This window comes from Euprymna scolopes, chromosome 31 (assembly GCF_053919585.1).
Source record: "Euprymna scolopes isolate OS-2025 chromosome 31, ASM5391958v1, whole genome shotgun sequence".
Lineage (NCBI taxonomy): Eukaryota > Metazoa > Mollusca > Cephalopoda > Sepiida > Sepiolidae > Euprymna > Euprymna scolopes.
Window position 1 is genome coordinate 41,635,489 of NC_136512.1, and position 23,510 is coordinate 41,658,998.

Genomic DNA, 23,510 nt, shown 5'->3' on the forward strand with positions numbered 1-23,510 from the left:
ACATCAAGTCTGTTGTCAAGGTTGCTGGGAAAATGGTGAGATCCTTCTACCGCTCCAGAAGATATCTCACTAATGATGCAATTCTCTATCTATACAAAAGCCAAGTACATCCAAGGATGAAATACTGCTGCCACATATGGGTAAGGACTGCTAAAAACAGCCTATCTTGCCTTGAAAGAGTACAAAATAGACTGAGCTCCAATCTCTGGTCCCCCCTCGCCAATCTTTCACGATAAACATCTGTCTAGCTGAAACCACTGTCGATAATTTTCCCCACTTTATCTGTGCCTAAATCAAAACGTAGATTCCATGAACAAAGCTTCTTTCTTAGAACTGCACGTCTGTGGAACTCTCTACCGCTTGCCTGTTTCCCACCTGACTTAAACTTGGATGTCTTCAAGTCCAACATAACCAAATTCCTGATGAACCGCCCCCACCTAAGAAATGACACTTTATCAAATCTCCAATACTAACGAATACTACAACACTACCCCATTGATTACTGTACACACAATAACCCTTATCCGCAAGTGGCTTCTGGGCCTTGATAAGTGGTGAATTCCATGTAAAAAATTATGGTTGAATGACAAACGTAGGTTAAATCTATGGCAATAAAATTATCATCATGGTTACAATATGCGTTACAAACTTATATTTTGAATAGGTCAGCCTAGTTTTAATTGGATCTATTTAATTAATAAATAAATTATAAATGCATATTAGGAATTTACCAAACTAGAAACATCGAACGGCTTTGGTTACTTCCCCTTAATCGTTATGAATACTTATTAGGATTTTGGTAACTTATAATTTCTACTGAACCTTTAAAATTCCGAACTTACAGAGTTTCCCTTTCTATATCTAAAATATCCGATAATCGTAAATCTTAATAGGAGAGCACAAAAAAATAAAAATAAAAAACAGATTGAGATCCTTAATTTTAAATGAAGAATAAGAATGAACTAAGTATAAAGTAATGTTAAACTTTAAATCACATAAATAGGTTAGCCGATATTTTTGTAAATAAACAAAGCAAATTCCTGATATGAAACTGGCATCGAATCGTAATGATTTAACATAGTTGATTAGTCCAAATTAAAAAAATAAATTAAAAAAAAAAAAAAGTTAAATTAAATAAAGAAAGAAATTTAATTTTAGAAATCAATGAAGAGTATTAATAATATTAAATGGACATAGGTAATTAGTGGTAACATCGTATGATATTTAGTTTGAAATCTTTTTATTTTTTTTATTTTTTACTTTTTTTTAAAATAGAGATATGAAAATAGGTAGATATATAAATCTTTAAAAAATACTTTGCAATGATGCAATAGAGGTAAAATAGTTTCACTTGTTTTCTTTTCCTTATAAGGGAAATGCTTTCCATGATGTTTTATTGTTAAAGTGTTTTTTATTCAATAAGTCTGAAAAAAGGCTGTTCTTGGGAAAATTTTAAAACGAATTGAATTTGTCTGAATGGTCTTGAAACAATTGTAACTAACAATGAAATACACTTTTTGTTGCGATCAACCCATTCTTTAATGTCTTGGTTTTGTTAAAACAGTATAATTATGAAATATGATAATTTTGTAGCTTACAGTTTAAGTCTTTTTGGCTTAAAATTTATTGGTATATGAACGATTACTGAATTATATAAACCCAGTAAAATTCGGAATACTACAAATAAGATATATATATATATATATATATATATATATATATACATATATATATATCTGTATATCTATGAAAATGTGTGTGTGTGTGTGTGTGTGTGTGTGTGTGTGTGTGTGTACATTTCCCTACCAAATAATGTCAATTTTCAGTCTACAGACTCGAAATTTGACATACGGCATATTGAGATTTGGGAAAATCTTTTCAATCAGTTTTAGGCTAGAAATTTTGCTGTTAAGGGGTCAAAGTTCAACGATTTGACATTTGAGAACTCTACCAAACTCCTCCGACAATTTTGGGTCTAAACACTTGAAATTTTAGATATAGATCACTTGGACATGGATCTAACTTTATAATTTGATTTGAGTCCAAAACAATAAACGCTAAAAGGTCAAAATTGGGGTCAAAGTTAACAAAAATTTGACGTCTGCGGTCTCTACCAACTTTTCTCTATGATAGTTAAGGAAGCCTATCTATATATCTGTAAAAGTGAAAATGTGTGTGTGTGTGTGTGTGTGTGTGTGTACGTGTGTACGTGTGTACGTGTGTCTGTCTGTCTGTCTGTCTGTGTACATTTCCCTACCAAATAACTCTGTCAATTTTCGGTCTATAGACTCGGAATTTTACATACGGGGTATTGAGATTTGAGAAAATATTTTAATCGGGTTTCAGAAAGAAATTTTGCTGTTAAGGGGTCAAAGTTCAACGATTTTACCTTTGAAAACTCTACCAAACTCTTCCGTCAATTTTGCCCCAAAAAATAAATGTTAAGGGGTCACAACTGAGGTCAAAGTTGAAAAAATTTGAGATCTGCGGCCTCTACCAAATTATTCAGACAATTTCTGGTCTAAACATTTGAAATTTTACATAAAGAGTATTCAGAGAAAGGGCAATCTTTTTAATCGGTTTGGGTCGAAAATTTGAACTGTCAAGTGGTCAAAGTTCAAAAGATTTGACCTTTGTGGTGTCTAGTAAAATACTAAGCCAATTTTGGGTCTAAACATTTGAAATGTTTAAATAACGTGTATTCAGACATGCGGCAAGCATTTTAATCAGTTTTGGAACGAAAATTTGGCTGCCGAGAGGTCAAAGTTGAAAGAGTTGACCTTTGCAGATTCTACTCAATTCCTCCGCCAATTTTTAATCTATAAACTTGAACTTTTAGATGTAGATAACTTGGACATGGCTAAAAATTTGTATTTTGATTTGAGATCCAAATCATAAATGTTAAGGGGTCAAAATTGGGGTTAAAGTTTTTAAAAAATTGACCTCTGCAGTCTCTATGAAATTACCCAGACAAATTTTGGTTGAAACATTTGAAATCTTACATAAAATGTATTCACATGTAAGGCAAGGTATAAACAGTACATAGAGCCTGAGCAAAGCCGGGCATAGCTGCTAGTATATCTATAAAAGTGAAAGTGTCTGTGTGTGTACATTTCCCTACACAATAACTCTGTCAATTTTAAGTCTACAGACTAGAAATTTAATATATAGAGTATTGAGATTTGGGAAAATCTTTGTAATCTGTTTTTGGCCAGAAATTTGGCTGTTAAGGTGTCAAAGTTAAACGATTTGACCTTTGAGAACTCTACCAATCTCCTCCGACAATTTTGGGTATAAAAACTTGAAATTTTATTTATAGGTTCCTTGGACATGGCTCTAACATAATAACTTGATTTGAGCCAAAACAATAAATGTTAAGGGGTCATAATGGGGGTCAAAGTTAAAAAAAAACATTTGACCTCTGCTGTCTCTACCAAATTACTCAGATAATTTCTGGTCTAAACATTTGAAATTTGACATAAAGGGTATTCAGAGATAGGGCAAGCTTTTTAATTGGTTTGGGTCGAAAATTTGAGCTACAAATATATAAATCTATGTATGTATGTTTGCATGTTTGCCTAAAACTTTTTACAAAAGCGACGGATTTTCACCAGATAAGTATCGTTTTGAAGCTCGACCTGTCAGACGACAAATACTGAAAAATTGGCTAAAAATATTAATTTCTTTACCCTCAACTGGGTACTTTACTACAGGGAGGGGTCGCTTTTTTCGCCGATATTTTCGGAAGTCATACACTCTTTTCAATTGTCTAGCCTTAATTTAAACCTACGCCACTTCCCGTTTGGCGATTGTCATAACAGCAAAGATGTCACATTGTTTTTCCGTTCTTTTCCTCCTTCGCGATATAGGTTCGAGCCTGCCTTTCTACTACCACTTTTTTTTTTTTTTTGCTCAACACACACCTCCAAACACCCGGGCAACGCTGGGCACCCATGCTAGTATATATATATAAGTGAAATTGCCTGTTCAAGTCAGTGTCTGTGCATGTACATTTCCCTACAAACTACTCTGTCAATTTTCAGTCTAGAGACTCGAGATTTGACATAAGGGGTATTGAGATTTGGTAAAATCTTTTTAATCGGTTTTAGGCCAGAAATTTGGCTTTCAAAGGTTTAAAGTTCTACGATTTGACCTTTGAAAATTCTACCAAACTCCTCCGCCAATTTTGGGTCTAAACACTTGAAATTTTAAGTGTAAGTTACTTGGACATGGATCAAACTTTTTAATTCAATTTGAACCCAAAACAATTGCTGTTGAGGGGTCAAAATTGGGGTCAAAGTTAAAAAAAATTGACCTCTGTGGTCTCTACCAAATTACTCATTTTTTGTCTAAAACCTTTGAAATTTTGCATAAAGGGCATTCAGAAATGCAGCAAGCTTTTTAATCAATTTTTAGGCGAAAATTTTGCTGTCAAGAGGTAAAAATTGAAAGAGTTAACCTTTACAAACTCTATTCAACTCCTCCACCAATTTTTGGTCTAAACACTTAAAATTGTAGATGTAGATTACCTGGACGTCGGTCAAAGTTTTTAATATATATGTACATATGTACATAAAGTTATAGACAGAACATAGGGCCAGAGCAAAACCGAGCTGAATTGCCAGTATATATATATATATATATATATATATATATATATATATATATATATATATATATATTGCCCGGATATTTGGAGGTGTATGTTGATCAAAAAAAAAAAAAGCGGTCAATTTTTTTAAATTTTAACCCCTTAACATTTATTGTTTTGGGCTCAAATCAAGTTATTAAGTTAGATCCATGTGCAAGAAACCTATATCTAAAATTTCAAGTGTTTGGACCCAAAATTGTCGGAGGAGTTTGGTAGAGTTCTCAAATGTCAAATCGTTGAACTTTGACTCCTTAATTGCCAAATTTCTGGCCGAAAAACAATCACCTCGATTTTCCCAAATCTCAGTACCCTGTATATCAAATTTCTAGTCTGTAGACTAAAAATTGACAGAGTTATTGCGTATGGAAATGTACACACACAGACAGATACACAGACACGTTCACTTTTATAGATATATAGATAGATATATAGATAGATAGATATATATATAGTGTGTGTAATTCGTCGGCCTTGGAGTAATTGAGAACAGTACTGGTGAGCAGATGAAGCGTTTTAAAGACTGCATCAAGAAATCCCTTAAGGTGTTCAATAGACCCCTCTTCACCAGAAGAACTTTCATACTGCCTGAATTTCTGGTGCTTTCTCTGTTCTCAGGGAGTGGACCGTATTGAGGAGCAGTAACCATACAAAAAAGCGTGCAAAGAGGCCTGCTCGCCAGGCCATCCCTGGTCCATCTGGCACCTTCTTCAGTGCTCGATCTGCAGCCGTACCTGTGGGCTCAGGAGTATTTTAACATCTACAGACTCTCTAGAATAAGATCGTCATCGGATAACGATGGAAAACCTAAGAAAATAGTGTAATTCAGTTTCATAGAAGAAATAACAAGAGTGTTCAATAGCTTTTGTAATAGCATGTGTATCTTTAATGGACACAATACATTATTTTGATCATCTATCGGTACCTTTAGTTTCAAAGAAACACTCTGTAAATAACACACTTGGCTAAAGATACAAATGTGACCGATCTAGTTACATTCAGCTGATGTAATTATATCTATCTATATATATATATATATAAAAGGCCAAAGTGGCACACGCGTTTTTGTATGTTCAAGAGAGGGCTTTTTTCGGGGCGTGGGGAGGGGCTTTTCGAGAGGGTTACTATTTTTTAGAACTTTTTATATACTCCCTAGATTATAATATCTATGATTTGCAAACGGACGTTGTCTCTACATTTATTTTAATCAACTTTTATCAAATTTCCTGTTTCGTCTTTTCGCGTGTTTGTTCAGTTTTCTTTTCTTTTTTTTTGTATAAATAAAGTAAAACTCATTGAAGCAAAGCCGTCAGTAGCCTTTCGTGGCTGCTCCAACAAAGATCAAAACATAGTATCTGTTCCGGCAGATGCTGCACTAAAAGACCATTGCCCTTGAGGCCAGCAGTTTCTGGTCCATGTAGGGGCAACCAAATATACCAAGAGGCAGCACTACCAGCTCCCCCTCTCCTCCTCTCGAGGGAGCTGATGCCCTTTCCCCCCTCCCCTCTCTCCATATTAAAAACAGCCTTGTGCCTAATTTGCTCTCGTGGGGAAGCAAATAAATACAGCCGTCAGTGGTCTTTCGTCTTGAAAGCCAATTAGCTTTGATCAATGTAGGGAAAACCCTTCATATCAAACAATTGCTATTCATTTGGAGAGCTCCCCCTTCTTGAGGGGGAGGTGGTTTTCCCCAACATCATGGAGAAACAAACAAATAAAACGGCAGAAAGCGTAAAGATTAACTGGCCTTCAGCAACGTTCATTTCTGCACCTGCGTGATTCTTAACTTATTTTTGCAAGTCAACTTTTTGATTGACATCGCTTAATTTGAACGCTTTGCACTTTCTTCTGGGTTCGAGCCTACCTGCCTACTAACATTTTTTTTTTGTGCTCCACATGCACCTTCAAACACCCGGGCAACGCTGGGTACCCCCGCTAGTATATATCAGGTTGACAAGAAAGTTCCTGTGGGTTTTAACTTTCAAATTTAGATGAACATATCTCGGCTCAAACAAAAATTTATTGATCGAAATAAGTACCAACAGAATCAACACACTTTTACTATCGCAAAACAAGTGTAAAGTTGTCGAGATGCTTGAAAAAGTGCTAGTCGCTAGGTGAAAGGTCTGGAGAGTATGACGGATAAGGCAAAGTTTCATAGCCTAATTCGTTCAACTTCTGCAGGGTCGGTTTAGCAACATGCAGTCGGATATTGTCGTGGAGGAGAATTAGGCATTTTCTGTTTACTAATGCTGGATGTTGTTATCGAAGTTTCTGATCCATTTCATCCATTTGTTGACAGTATTTCTACTCTGTAATGGTTTCGCCTGCATTCAACAAACTGTAATGGCTGGGACCGGTCACAGACCACCAACCAATCAGCATGACCTTCTTTTGGTGCAACTCTGGCTTCGAGAAGTGTCAGGGAGCTTTGTTGGCATCTAACCACTGCTGAGTGTCATCAATTGTTGTAAAGAACCCACTTTTCATCGCAAGTCACAACTCGGTCGAGAAACGGGTTGTTCTTGTTGCGTAAAAGAAGGGAAGATGACACTTCTTAACAGCGTTTCTTTTGGTTCTGGTCCAATTCGTGAGGCAACCATTTATCAGGTTTTTTTGTCTTTCCAATCTTTCTCAAGACTCTTGTCAGCCACGAAATTTCTTAAACCACCATTGCTTGTGCATTCAGTAGTGGTTGCTTTGTTAATATCATGAACTGTTTCAGCAGCTTTTCGGCCTAGCTTGAATTGAAATGAGAAAATTGTGCGAATTTACTTTTTTTTCATCTTGTATTCAACGTTCTCAAAAGAAGACAATTGTTTCAAAACAATTGTAATTTAAACAATTAGATAGAGTGAAAAACCCTCTTTAAAATGATATATAAAGTAAAGGTATTATAACGAAAACTTATTTGAAAATACATCATTTGAAATCAAAATTAAAAATTTTGCAAGAACTTTCTTGTCAACCTTATATATATATATATATATATATATATATATATATATATATATATATATATATATCACATACCAATGCCACTCCTAATCTACCTGAAAATAAATACATTAAACAAAACGCAATCTACTTCTGTTCCACATCTGGACTTATTAAGCATAGGATTTCAACCCATAAGCACTCTTTTAAAAATCCCTCCCTGTTGAACAAAACCACTCTATCTAAACATATTTGGCGACTCAAAGATAAGAATATTTCCTTCAATTTGAAATGGCAAATAATAGGATCATATAAAGGATATGCGTCAGAAGATAGATTTTGTACACAGGAGATCCTAAAGATTTTAAAATATGATGATATCAAAAATAGAACCATCCTCCTAAATTCAAGAGAGGAGCTTATATCCTTATGCAGTCATAAACGTTGGTTTAAATTTTACAAAAATAAACCACAAAAGTCATTAAAAATGTTGCTTATTAATAATCTATCTTGAAATTGTAATTTATAACTTAATACCCTTATTAATAAAATTTGGATCATCATTATTATTATTAATATTAGTTCATCTGATATATTTATCATTATTATATATTATTTAAATATCTATTTAAGTTTAACCTATACTATATTTATTAATCTCAATAAATAAATAATTAAAATTACTAAATTCAATAAGTTCCCCTTATATTATATAATCTAAGAATAAATTCTAATTATTTCCCTTGGATCATTTAATTAGACAAATAAGATTATCTCCCCTTATTTTTTTAAAATCTATACTCAATTTTAACTTGTGCGTTACTAACATATTCTAACCGTTAAAAAATGTTCCATTGGCGTTCATTTTGAAAATTCAACATTTCGTGCATTTATAAGCTACAATCAACATCCAAATGAATGCTTTGATGATAATTACGGTTTTGAAAAGGTGAACAATTAAAAGGTATATATATATATATATATATATATATATATATATATATATATATATATATATATATATATATAATTATTAAATTTTATTAAAAACATATTATTATAACCTTATATTTAAACCAAATTCAGATTTCTGATTTTATTCTATTTTTTATTCTCAACCCATAGTACTTTTCTTATCAACATTAATAAGTAACTATTTTCCTTTTAATCTTAACTTTTTCCAGATACATCTGCCTTACTTAAAAAATGCTAGGTTCATTTATGATGTCTTTTATATATAAAAATACCCACTCAATACTTTTGCTGATGAGGAGACATTGTTTTAAAAAAAAACTATATGTCAAAATTATTGTCCATCATTTCTGAAACGATCGTACAAATTATTGACTTTGTTGTGTTCCTTCTTATGAAACAGATTTTTAATTCTAATTTTAAATTATCAATCACATTACTAAATATATATATATATATATATATATATATATATATATATATATATATATATATACTAGCAAAAGTACCCGTCGTTGACTGGGTTCAAAAACAGCCTACAGAAAATGGACTCTGATTTATGAAAGTATGATAGGTTATGAAAAGGAAGGGTTGTAAATTTGGGTTGAATTTGGGGGTATCAAAACCAAAGCAAAATATGATGAAAGTAAAAATAAAATAGATAAACCCCATAATTTATTATACCATACCTGTTCACACTGAAACACTTATCACAATATTCTGTGGATCTATATTAAAAACCTTGTTAAACTTTGTGACATATTTCCATTCTATGGAGGTCAGGTGCGAACAAACACCCGATAATTTTATAATATCATATTTCTTCAAACTGAAACATAATTATCAAAGTATACTTACACAGATAGATATGAAAAGTCTTTATTAAAGTTTGTGCCTATTTCCATTCTATAGAGGCCAGGCACGAACGCAGACCCCACAATTTTATTATACCATCCCTATTTAAGTTAAAACATGCTTATCAAAGTATTCTTATGTACATCTATATCAAAAACACTTGTAAATATTTTTTTTCTAATTTTTTAATTTTTTATTTCCATACTTTGTGGACCAGGTGCAAACACAGACCCCACAATTTTAATGAACCACTGTTCTGCCAGATCAAACATACCCATTCCTGTGTCTCGATACATCTTCTATCATTATATGTAATCAGTTTTTAAAATAGTCAACCATATAGGAGCTTATTCATGACCAGACACACACACACACACACACACACACACACACACACACACACACACACACACACACACACACAGCTTTATATTATAGATATATGGTTGATTTAAAGGAAGAGAATGAGATCAATTCTTTAAGGAGACTTATCGGGATGAGAAGCATTACGCTTCGAAATACTATGGTATAAAGAGTCCTCACTTACCCAACACACCTAATTGATGTATATCCGTATTAAATAAATGAATGAATTTATATACATATTAGTACATAGTATTTACACCTTAATTTTCTTTCTTTATTTACTTTAGCGCAACGGTTAGAAGCTCCGACTGTCGTTTGAGTGATTGGGTTTCAATCCTGGCTTGAGGTAGTTGCTTGTCTAGCCGTACTGATGAGCTGTGAAACAGCGAAACAGTACTGTATGTGGATGACTATATATATATATATATATATATATATATATATATATATATATATATAGGGTTCTGTACGGTCTGAAAAGGCTATTGGATCGTAAATATGGTCCAACATCTGAAGCATATGTAACCAAACAGATAAAACGGTAATAAAAAATAAAACACATATTTGCTCTGCAATTGTATTGAGCACTCTCTTCAGGTTTTTACTAATTACCAGTTTTACTATATATATATATATATATATATATATATATATATATATATATATATATATAGTCTTTGAAGTTTTTAACCTCTAAAACTATACAAAAAAAATTTTTTTTTTCATTCGTTAGAAAACCATCTAGTCAATAAGTCATTTAATCACCTGCAATCACTGCATCAACTTGCTCTCCAATTTACTATAGTACCAATAATTTATTTTCAAGGGATCATTAGTTTTTTACCATGAAACACTGTTTCGGGGATTTAAAAACAAAACAGTATATTACATCATGGCTCCCCAGCAGTGTTGATCAAACACCACCTCCCTTAATCTTAGGAATTTGCTTTTCACACGACTGCCAAGACATAATAAGCTTATTATGTTTTGGCAGTCGTGTGAAAAGCATATCTTTTTTTTTTTTATTAATATTATTGGTATTTCCCCCTTTTCTTTTCTTTGTACATATTTATGAATTATTTCATGGATTATTTTGTACATATTTATGAATTATTCTTTTGGATTATTTTGGACCATCTTTCAATTACGTGATTTCTTTGGATTTTACTTGTGCAAATGGAAACTCAATTAACTTTCTTGGAGCTATATTTTTGGATTTTACCGTCATTGGATTATTTACCTTTCACCAGACTATCCATTCACGTGTAATCACCCTTTTCTTCACCATATTACCTCTGCTTCTCTTTTTGTTATCAAGTAAGATCTTTGACTTATTTGCAGTTTTATCAAATACTTTTGTATGCAAAATCCGATCCCGCATTTTGCTAATTCCTACCCTCTGATGATAAGGAAAGTGTTTCTTTGAAACTCCACGGATTAAGGACTATCCACTTATCAAGTGTTTCCTTTTCAGATTAAATATGTTTTTTAACCTGTGTGCCCGACAATGACGGCCAGTATGCGAGCTTACTAGACCTTTTTCTCACAACTTGCCCTGAACTATGTTCAGTTTCTGTTCTGTCGCCTCTTGGATCTTCCGACCACTCTGTTGTATCAGTTAAGATAAAAGTGAAATGTAATATATCCCCAGACGTACCTCTTCATCGTACAGTATATCGATACTCTAAGGCTGACTGGGATAGCTTCCGTACATTTATATCTGATCTACCTCTGCATTCCATGTTTAAAAAGGATGTGTCCTCTATAGTATTAGACCTGATAGAAGGGTTAATTGTAGGTATTGACCGTTTCATACCCTCGAAAAAGTTTCAGCAAAAACCTAACAGCCAGCCATGGTTCTCTCCAGAATGTGCTGCTGCCATTGCGCACAGAAATCACTTTTTCCACTGCTTCAAACGTAATAGATGTATGGAAACTAAAGCCGCTTTATGGACTGCCAGCAACCATTGTAAGAAAGTAATAAAGATCGCTAGAGATTTGTATGCTCAATCTGTTAAGTCCAAAGTAGCTGAGCAGCGGCTTGGTTCCCACCAGTTTTGGCAAATAGCAAACAGAATCCTGAACAGAAGCGTGTGCTCCATCCCAACTATTATCAATGGTCCTGAGGTAATCTCGTCAGCATCAGACAAAGCCAAACTCTTTGTCAAGAATTTTGCAGCTAATTCTACCCTTTGCGACCAAGGCCGCCAACCCCCAATATTTCCTCCTGTATCAGAAAACACGCTATGTGATATACGTATATCTGTACGTGATGTTGCCAAGCTAATCAAAAACCTTGATTCCAGTAAAGCAACTGGTCCTGACGGTATTCCAATTGTAGTACTCAAAAAACTTCAACCAGAACTAGCGCCCATACTTACAAAACTGTTTAAACGTTGTCTTAAGGAGAATAGTTTCCCATCTCCCTGGAAAATCTCATCAGTATGCCCTGTATTTAAGAATTTAGGTGATCGCTCATCCCCCTCTCAGTACAGGCCAATAAGTCTCCTGTGCGTCATGAGTAAGTTGTTGGAATCTGTATTAAATACAGAAGTAATCAACCATCTCAACAAAAATAACCTTCTTAGTGATACTCAATATGGTTTCCGTTCTGCTAGTTCTACAGCAGATGTGCTTACAGTTATATCTCATGGGATTAGCAAATCTCTCGACGGAGGCCACCTTTCTAGGGCAATTGCTCTTGACATATCTAAGGCCTTTGATAGGGTATGGCATAAAGGTTTACTTCATAAGATCTCTAGCTATGGTATAGCTGGAAATGTCTTCTCAATTATTAAATCATTTCCTTCTGATAGGTTCTTAAGAGTAGTAGTTGAGGGGCAAAAATCAGAAGCTCCCAGTATTAATGCTGGTGTCCCTCAGGGGTCTATCCTGGACCCAACTCTTTTCCTGATCTACATTAATGATCTTCCAAATCACATCCTTACATCATTTGTAGACATTTATGCTGACGACACTACCATTTATGTTAGCACATCTAAGACAGTAAACGACCAAGTTCTCTCCGATTCTCTCTCCTCTGATCTTGAGCACGTAGTACAATGGGAAAGGAGTGGCTGGTTACTTTTAATGCATCTAAAACCAAGCTTCTCTCTTTACATCATCAACATTCTGATCCACATCTGGCATCAATTGAAATGAATGGCTCTCGTCTTCAGGAGGCCTCAAGTTTTTACAAGCTTCTGGGCTTGACCTTTACTCCTGATCTTAAATGGAACACGTACATCAAATCTGTTGCCAAGGCCGCTGGAAAAATGGTGAGATCTTTCTATCGATCCGGTAAATATCTCACTGCTGATGCTATTCTCTATCTATATAAGAGCCAGGTACGTCCAAGGATGGAATATTGTTGCCGCATCTGGGCAGGAGCTGCTAGAAAGGACTTGTCCTGCCTTGATAGAGTTCAAAATAGACTTCGTAGCCTCGTAGGAGATGTCCTTTTCTCTTCCCTGCAACCTCTATCTCACAGAAGAGATGTTGCGAGTTTGTCTCTGATGTATCATTATTTTCATGGAAGGTGTTCAACTGAGCTTCAATCTATGGTCCCCCCTCGCCAAACTTTCACAAGAAACACTCGTCTAGCTGTACACACTATCAATAATTCCCCCCACTCTTTATCTGTGCCTAAACCTAAACGTAGATTCCATGAACAAAGCTTCTTTCTTAGAACTGCACGCCTGTGGAATTGTCTTCCGTTTTCCTGCTTTCCGGCTGACTACAATATGGTTTTGTTCAAGTCTAATGTAAATAAGTTCTTGATGAGCCGTTCTTTATAAGTTATCAAATTTACCAAATTTTCATTACTAATGATTACTATATTGTCCAATGTCTACTGTACACTCTTTAACCCTTATCCTTGAGTGACCTCTTGGCCTTGATAAGTGGTGATGCCTATGTAAAAAAAAAAAACAAAACACCCAACTCTTTTTCAAAGTGTTTTTTAACATGTTTTATTAACTGTTTTCTCTTATATATATATAAATACATATCTATAAAAGTGAACGTGTCTGTCTGTGTACATTTCCATACACAATAACTCTGTCAATTTTTAGTCTACAGACTCGAAATTTGATATACAGGATACTGAGATTTGGGAAAATTGAGGTGATCGGTTTTCGGCTAGAAATTTGGCTGTCAAGGGGTCAAAGTTCAACGATTTAACATTTGAGAACTTTACCAAACTCCTCCGACAATTTTGGGTCTAAACACTTGAAATTTTAGATATAGGTTTCTTGGACATGGATCTAACTTAGTAACTTGAGTTGAGCCCAAAACAATAAATGTTAAGGGGGCATAATAGGGGTCAAAGTTAAAAAAATTTGACCCCTGCAGTCTCTATCAAATTACTCAGACAATTTTTGGTCTAAACATTTGAAATTTTACATAAAGGGTATTCAGAGATAGGGCAAGCTTTTTTATCGGTTTGGGTCGAAAATTTTTTGTTACCAATATATAAATGTATATATGTATGTTTGCATGTCTGTCTAAAACTTTCGACAGAGGCGACGGATTTTACCAAAGATCAGTATCGTTTTGAAGTTCGACCTTTCATACGACAAATACCGAAAAATTAGCTAACAATATTAACATCTTCACCTTCAACTAGGCACTTTTCTACGGGGGGGATCGCTTTTTTGCCGATATTTTTTAAAATATCCTCTCCTTTTGATTGTCTAGCCTTAATATAAACACAAGTCACTTCAGGTTTGGCAGTGATCGTAACCGCAAAGACGTCAGGTTTTTTTTCCCATTCTTTTCCTCCTTCGCGGTACGGGTTCGAGCCTGCCTTCCTACTTCCATTTTTTTTTTTTTTTTGCTCAACACACATCCAAACACCTGGGCAATGCCGGGCTGAAATACTAGTATATATATAAAAGTGAACGTGTCTGTGTGTGTGTACATTTCCTGATGCAATAACTCTGTCAATTTTAAGTCTACAGACTCGAAATTTGATATAGAAGATACTGAGATTTGGGAAAATTGAGGTGATTGGTTTTCGGCCAGAAATTTGGCAATTAAGGGGTCAAAGTTCAACGATTTGACATTTGAGAACTTTACCAAACTCCTCCGACAATTTTGGGTCTAAACACTTGAAATTTTAGATATAGGTTTCTTGCACATGGATCTAACTTAATAACTTGATTTGAGCCCAAAACAATAAATGTTAAGGGGTCATAATAGGAGTCAAATTTTAAAAAAATTGACCGATTTTTTTTTTTTTTTTTGCTCAACGTACATCTCCAAACACCTGGGCAATGCCGGGCTGAAATGCTAGTATATATATATAAAAGTGAAAATGTGTGTGTGTGTGTGTGTGTGTGTATGTGTGTGTGTGTCTGTCTGTGTACATTTCCCTGCACAATAACTCTGTTGTCGGTCTACAGACTCAAAATTTGATATACGGGGTATTGAGACCTGGGAAAATCTTTAAAATTGGGTTTCAGCCAGAAATTTTGCTGTTAAGGGGTCAAAGTTAAACGATTTAACCTTTGAGAACTCTACCAAACTCCTCTGCCAATTTTGGGGTCTAAACACTTGAAAGTTTAAATATAAGTTACTTGGACATGGATCTAACTTAATAACTTGATTTGAGCCCAAACCAATAAATGTTAAGGTGTCATTATTGGAGTCAAAGTTAAAATAAAATTGACCTCTGCGGTCTCTACAAAATTACTTAGCCAATTTTTGGTCTAAACATTTGAAATTTTGCATAAAGTGTATTCAGACATAGGGCAAGCTTTTTAATCGGTTTTTGGCCGAAAAGTTGGCTGCCAAGAGGTCAAAGTCCAAAAGATTTTACCTTTGCGGTCTCTAGCAAACTTTTAAGTCAATTTTGGGTCTAAACATTCGAAATTTTACATAAAGGGTATTCAGACATGCAGCAAGCGTTGTAATCATTTTTGGGGCGAAAATTTCACTTCCAAGAGGTCACAGTTGAAAGAGCTGACCTTTGCAGGCTCTACCAAATTCCTCTGCCAATTTTGTGTTAAAGACTTGAAATTTTAGATATAGGTTACTTGGACATGGGTTAAATATTTTAATTTGATTTGAGGCCAAAACAATAAATGTTAAAGGGTCAAAATTGCGGTCAAAGTTAAAAAAAATTGACCTCTACTGTCTCTACCAACTTTTCTCTATGGTAGGTAAGGACGTCTATTATATAGAAAGGCACTACGGTACATATGCACACTTTTTAATATATACATATGCACATCAAGTTATGAACAGTACATAGGGCCCGAGCAAAGCTGGGCTGAACTGCTAGTATGTATGTATGTATGTATGTATGTATGTATGTATATATACAGGGTGTCCATAAAGGTTACGTGCACTTTAAAAAATTTATAACTTTATTTATATTTGCGATAGAAATAATCTGTAAAAAATGTTATGAAGTTTCATGTATCTAGTTTTAAGTATAGTTATTGAATAATTTTTCACCAAAAAATTCGTAACAATTTTTAAATAAGTAAAAACTATTTTCTTTTGTTTTTCAGAATCAATTTGATCCCATTGCTTCAATTGAGGAAAAAGTAAACTGTGTCCTTTGGTTGGTTGAATTGAAATCTACTATTGTTGTACAAAGAAAGTTTAGAATTGAATACAATAAAAAAGCGCCTCATAGGAACACCATTGTTAAATGGATGAAAAAATTTAAAGAGACAGGCTCTGTCCATGATAAACCACGGTCTGGAAGGCCATGTGTCAGTGACGAAAGTGTTGCTTCCATAGAAGAATCCTTTACTGCAAGTCCAAGTAAGTCTGTAAGACGGACATCATTGGAGCTCGGGCTGCTAAAGTCTACTGTGCATAAGATTCTGTGAGCAAAACTTCATATGAAAGCTTACAAAATTCAATTACATCAACAGTTGTTAGAAGAGGATTATTATGCACGGCTAACTTTCTGTCACCAGTTCAATGAAGAACTTTGCAATGACGATGCATTTGTGAGTAATTTACTGTTTTCTAATGAAGCAACATTTCACATTAGTGGCAAGGTCAACAGGCATAATTGCCGAATTTGGGGAACTGAAAACCCAAATGAAACTGTTGAACATGAAAGGGACTCTCTTGAAGTTAATGTGTGGTGTGTTTTGGGAATAAATCGAATTATAGGGCCATATTTTTTTGAAGATCGTGTTATTAACAGTGACAGCTACTTAGATGTGTTGCAGAATTACTTTATTCCTCAACTTGAAAAATTAAACTTGAAAGATGATACAGTGTTTCAACAAGATGGAGCTCCTTGTCACTTTGCTCAGCGTGTTAGACAGTTTCTAAATCAGGAATTTCCTAACAGATGGATCGGAAGGGCTTGACCATTTCATTGGCCTCCATGTTCGCTAGATTTTACTCCATTAGATTTTTTTTAATGGGGACATGTGAAAACAATTGTGTATGCAACCAAACCTAGTTTATTGGAAGATTTGAAAGCTAGAATAACTAATGTGATTTCAGGCATTACTATAAATCATTTGACAAATGTTTTTCGTGAACTGCAAAATCGTATAACCCTTTGTATTGCTAATGATGGAAGCATGTGGAAAGTTAAATAAAATTTCAATAAAAGCTTAAAAATTATAGATTTACTTCTTTCAAATCCATTTTACAGATTATTTCTATTGCAAATACAAATAAAGTTATAAACTTTTTAAAGTGCACACGGACTTTATGGAAACCCTGTATATATATATATATATATATATATATATATATATATATATATATATATATATATATATATATATATATAAACAAGAACATAAATCAGTTGTGAGACTGCATGCCTTCACCTAACAACGTAAAGATGCCCCAAAGTCTTACTTCTCCATATCATATGATGTAGTCCATATTATATTTGCCATCGAAACGTTGAAAACTGAAAAATGATTTAATCTGATCAAACTTAAATTTTGCATGGTTGCTATTGTTATCAAAGGAGCATCAGATCGATACAAGTTGGAAAAATCGAAAATTTAAATTCCGTAAAAATTTCAACCCTGATCGAACTTTTTAAATCAAAAGTCAGAATAATATAAGATGCAAAACTTCATTGGTTACAATATGGGTCAAGTAGTGAGTCGCTATGATTAAGAGAATTGAAGTTATTGAAAAAAGTATGACTTTCACCTGAATATCCCAAAATTAAATCAGTTCTTAGACCATGACCTATATGTTAACCCAATTTGGTGACGATTAGTTAAGCGATTTGGACGCTAGGTCGTACAGAAATAAACAAACTGGACTGAAAAAAATTAAAAAAACATAAATAAAAGAGATTTACTTACCCCCGATATGACTTCTCCAATCATTCCTGTCCAGTTGCCTCGATCATCTTGAGTACCATAGCGTCCATCCTTCACTATGTCAATCACAAAGGAAACGTTGATAACTTTCCCGATTTCTTTCAGAAGGTCGATGATAATACCCTCCTTGGTCGATTGATTATTATAGTCAGACTCCATCAAGAAAGGGGGCAACTGAATTGAGTAAAATAAAACATGTATTTGTTGTAGACCCATGCTATGAGTCACAAATGAAAGCAGCCACAAGTAGTGTAAAGTGTATAAAATATAATATGTATTTATCATAAAGAATACAGGAGCCACTAAAGTGGTATGAGAGGAACGTGTTCGTAGCATGCGGTTAAACATGGTATGAATGTCTTCATTTAGTCTCTGAAACCAGTGGTATTCATAGGACTGGTTGATTCCACTTAATTCTCAAATAAGGGTGATTTGTACCCCACAACACAACCCTCCTGAGCTTTTCATACCCCTGGAATGATCGTATAGCTCTTTTTCCTGGGGTTGATCTCTATCGAGTCGGTAATTTTCCTATTTCTGGGGGACTGGTATTGTGCGGCTGCTTGTGGTGTTACCAAGTCGAACGTGTCATATTTCTGGTCCATTACCTCTTCTTGTTTAGTAGGATGTTGTCTTTCGTCATCTGTGATACGTTTTCGAATTTGGTTTAAATGTTTCTTGTGGGTAAATCTTGGACCTTCGATAATGTAGACCATCTGCTCGATCCTTTTCTGGACCTTTCCTAATTCCCACATCGTACTATTATTTTTGTGTACCTGGAAAAATACCTTTTCACCGGGTAAATACCTCTTTTTAGGAACTATAGTATTTGTCAGTTTTACCTGTTTTGGCAAAAGTTTCTCAAAGACTGGCCTATTTTCCTCGCGAACATTAACTCTGCTAGCAACATCTTCAATGGAGTGCTTTCATTTGGCGTAATTCAGTAAAAACTGTTGTAGTGCCTTTTCTGAGGGCGTTCCTTTAGCCTTCTTCAGTGCTCTTTTCAGTGTGTCTACAAACCTCTCTGCCTGACCATTCGATCGGGGATGATAGGTTGGCATCTTTATGTGGTTAACCTGGAAATCCTTGCAGAAGCTTTGAAAATCTGCTGAAGTGAATTGTGTGCCATTATCTGACACTAGACAATCAAACACACCAAACCTAGCGAACAATTCATGACGAACACTGATTGTAAAACAAATAATAGTTTCCATCCAGTATGATCTACATGTATTCTTTGCCATGAGTGGTCCGTTTTAGGCCATGGGTTAAATTGTATTGGGGGCGCTTTTGCAACCAATGCGCATCCCTTACACGACTTTACCATGCCTGGTATATCAGTGTCCATACTCCTCCAGTAAACATAGGATCTCATGAGGCTCTTCATTCGTGTAACCCCAGGGTGCCCCGTATGGATATCCTTCAGAATTTTCTTTTGTTGTGTAGCTGGGATTACTACTCTTTCTTGGTACAACAGTACCTCATTGCACATAAAATAAGCTTCCACTGCCGATTCATCCGATTGAATTTTTAGTTTCATTTCTTTGATGGAACTATCTTCTTCAGCCTTCCAAAATCACTGGTAGTTCCTTGATCGTATTACATAGTATTTGTGTATAGTCCTTTTCACTTTGTAATGACGCTATTACTGTGCCTTCCAGCAGTTCCCTTGATTTCAGGATTAATTGCGACAATCCGTCTCCATGACTTTGCAGATATAAGAAATTCCATACTGAAATCGTAATTCAGTAGAATGATCCCCCATCTTTGCAGTCCGTTGGCTGTGTAAGTTAGCAGACCTTTTTTTAGAGCCAAAGATGGTTATAAGCGGCTTATGGTCAGTTTGTAACTTAAATTTACGACTGTAAAAATCGGTGGAATTTTGTAACACCGAATATGATCCTCAGTGCTTCCTTTTCGATTTGGGAGTAATTCTTTTTGGCTGGCAGTAAAGTTCTTGATGCATGGGTGATCGGCTTAGTGAACCCATCAGGCATATTGTGTAGAATGTATGCCCCGATCCAATAAGAACTTGCATCAGTTGCGACAATAATCTCTTGTTTCAGATTGAATGAGTCAGGGATAAATCTGACGTTAATACATTTTTTAATTTCTTAAACGCTGCCTGGCACTCAGGCGTCCAGTCCTATTTTTTATCCATTCAATGGCATCAGGCGTCCAGTCCTATTTTTTATCCATTCAATGGCGTACGCAATTCATGCATCTTCTAAATGAATGTTTCATAATAGTTCGCGAGCCCTAAAAAACTCTGCAATGTAGTTACATCATGAAGTTCTGGCATGTATTTATAACTGTGGAAAAATATTTTCCGCCATTTAACTTAGCGAATCTTTCGTCTGGTTTTGGTAGTGGGTAGTGATGGTTCTTGAGCGCCGCATTCAATCTGGTCGAGAAGTCTGCACATACCCTAATCTCTTTAGATTTTTTTTTTCATCTGTATGGTGGGGGCTGCCCATTCACTATAGTTAATAGGGATCAAAATCCCAGTGTTAACTAGTCTTTCCAATTCTTCTTCAATTTTTTCCTTTGAAGCGAATGGTATGCTCCGTGGTTTGTTGAATATTGGTTTTGCTTCATCCAGCAATTCGAATCTCACCTTTATTTTTGTGCAGCATCCATGCTTTTCAGAGAAAACACTTGGGAAAGATTTTTTAAGATCTCTTTTGAGTTTATCGGCTATAATTGATAAATCCAACCCTGAATCGAGTTGCAGTTTCCTTTTTATTTCAGATTCTCACCATAACACATTTCCTTATGTTCTCTGTTGGTGAAGAGTCCATTTTTGCAGTTTTTACGTAGCTCTTTTTTGCTACTTTTGCTCTGCAATATGAGACCTTGTGCCCTGCTCGCTTGCATAGGTCATATGTTATATTCCTTTGGTACTGACATGCATTGTACCTATGAGGTCCCCCACATTTGCTACAAGGGGTCCTAGAATTTTGTCTATCCTAATAATTTTGTGAAGGGTGCTTTTTTACCTCTTGATTGGTAATTGCTGGCGGGCGGGTGTCCTTTATTTTTTAAGCATATTTTTTTAATGTGAGCGATATCTGCTCCCTCTATGCTTTGGGAATCTTGTTTCATTGCCACGAACCACTGACAATCTTCAGCCAGTTTCTGAAGCGTCAAATCAGGTTCTAATTCCAATTTATTTAGAGCACTACGTCTTATATCGGCGTCTTTTATGGATATCAAACCTTGTGTGAATATTAAGCATTTGAAATTGTCCGCTGTTAATGACGACAAATTGAAATCGCCACAGTGCTTATTAACTATAGATGCAAAAGTCGTATAGTCCTGACTCTCCTTACATGTAAGATTCATGCATTTCCATCTTTTATGAAAAAGGCTTCTTTTTGGACAGTACAACTCCATTAACAGTTTGACTGCCTCGTCAAGCAACAATTCATTGGTTTTTCTTGGTAAAATATAGTCCACAAATTTGTTATGTTCGGATGTACCTAACTTCCATAGCAATAAACGAACCTTCTTTTGATCTGCCCATGCATTGCAATCAATCTTAAAAAGGTCTTCAAATCTTTTGAAATATGCCTCAAATGTTAGATCTTCCTACGGAGCATAGTGAAATGTATCGATAGCTGGCTAGATCGCAGTTTAGGAAAAAGCTGTGCTGGTTTCTTCTTTGTTGTCCTTATTCACTAAAACTTGTGCTATCAAATCCATTTTTTTAGCTGACTGGTTTTGTTGTTCTAAATGTAATTTTTTCAATTCCAATAATTGTTCGTTCTGTATTTTTTTCAATTCCAATATTCGTTCATTCATTTCTTTCTTTTCTCTTTCCTGTTTTTCTTCGAAGTATTTCATTAAATCTAATTGCTTTTCCAATATTTGTTCGTTAATTTGTTTCTTTTCTCTTCCTTGTTTTTCTTCGAGATATTTCAGTAAATTTAACTGTTTCTCTTCGTTTCGTTTCTGTACTGCTACTTGTTTCTCTTGTATTGCCAATTGCTCTTCCTGGAACCTTTTTGTCAACTTCTAATTGTTGACTTTATTGGAATTTCACCATTTCCAAAATGTGTTTTGCCAAAATCGTCCATTTTTTTGTTTTGTTTTTTGTTTTGTTTTTTTGGATGGTGTGGAATTACTTAATATGACAAAATGAGTTTTTTCAGAAACAACACAATTCGTTGATTTACTTTTCCTATAGTACCAAATCTATTAAAAAAAAAAAAACGTTTACAAAAATTTGTACCTGGTTATTTAACAAATATTTCTTTCATATATTTATTTCCTTGTGTGGCAATTTTCCTGAGAAAATAATTCGACGTTTGCATTTATATGAAATGCAGTAAATTTCGTTTGTCATTTTTTTCAATTTTCGTAATTGGTTCAATTCCTTGTTGATCCTACACATTTTTTCCTCTTTTTTTTCCTTAATGGGAATTAGTTACTTATCTGTGGAAGAGAGTTTATAGCATTTATTTACTATTGGCTATTCTTTTCGATTTCTGTTCACAAAAAGAATGTCCTTTTCTCATTAACTTTGTTTGTCATGCTTAGCGAAATCGTTTTTTTTCTTCTTCACCATGCAGTCCCGTTGACCAGTGAAAAGTTTATTTTAATCGAATTAAAATTTGACTTTTTTTTTAATTTGTGCGAATACTTGCTTTAGCCAATAAAATAAAATATACTATCATTTACTTTTGCAGGAGTTTGTTTTCTTTTTCCAACGCTAATGCCTTTTAACCACAAGACATGCTTTTTATAATGACAAAATCTTTTTTTCAACATTACTTGTATTTATAGAGCTGGAAAAAAGTTTTTTTTTTTTTTTGTATTTACTGAAACTTGGTTTCGCTAATTCAGTAGTAATAATTCTAAACGCAATTGTCTGGAGTTCTGTTTCAACTCGTAATTTACATTTTAGTAGCTTTTTAACAGCAAGATAAGGCTTCTTTTTTATGATGTCTTTGTTAAATCCTTTTTTTGGCAAGAATTGTTGTCCTTCTTAGAGATAAGGGAAAAATTCAGGTTGTCCTTGATTGTCATCCATCAAAACAGCATGATATAAATGCAAGTGTGCCACAGGGGTCAATTCTTGAACCTTTATTATTCCTCATTTATAAACGATCTCTAATAAAATTGTCTCATAGATGGGTATATTTGCTGATGACATCACGCTCTATAACAGACACTAGGAGAAAATGAACGAACACATATCTAAAGCAATGGCTAAAACTATACTGAATAACCTCCAGTTTGTAGTGGAATGAGGACATAAATAGATGGTAATATTCAGTGCTGCAAAGACTAAGTTTCTTTCTTTTAATAATTACAAGAAACCTTCTCAACCACTAATAGCCATGACTAATAATATGCTATCTGAAAGCTCTTCAGTCAAACTTTTCAATTTAAGATTCACA

General features: G+C 34.5%; 1 protein-coding gene across 1 annotated transcript in view; it reads right to left on the reverse strand.

Annotated features, from left to right (window-relative positions):
- Positions 1-23,510, reverse strand: part of LOC145255708 (glutamate receptor U1-like) — a 99,743-nt gene that overhangs the window by 21,118 nt on the left and 55,115 nt on the right. Inside the window, exon 3 of the mRNA XM_080114297.1 lies at positions 18,088-18,279. Within this exon, the coding sequence (XP_079970423.1) occupies positions 18,088-18,279 (192 nt within the window). The remainder of the gene's footprint in view (positions 1-18,087; positions 18,280-23,510) is intronic.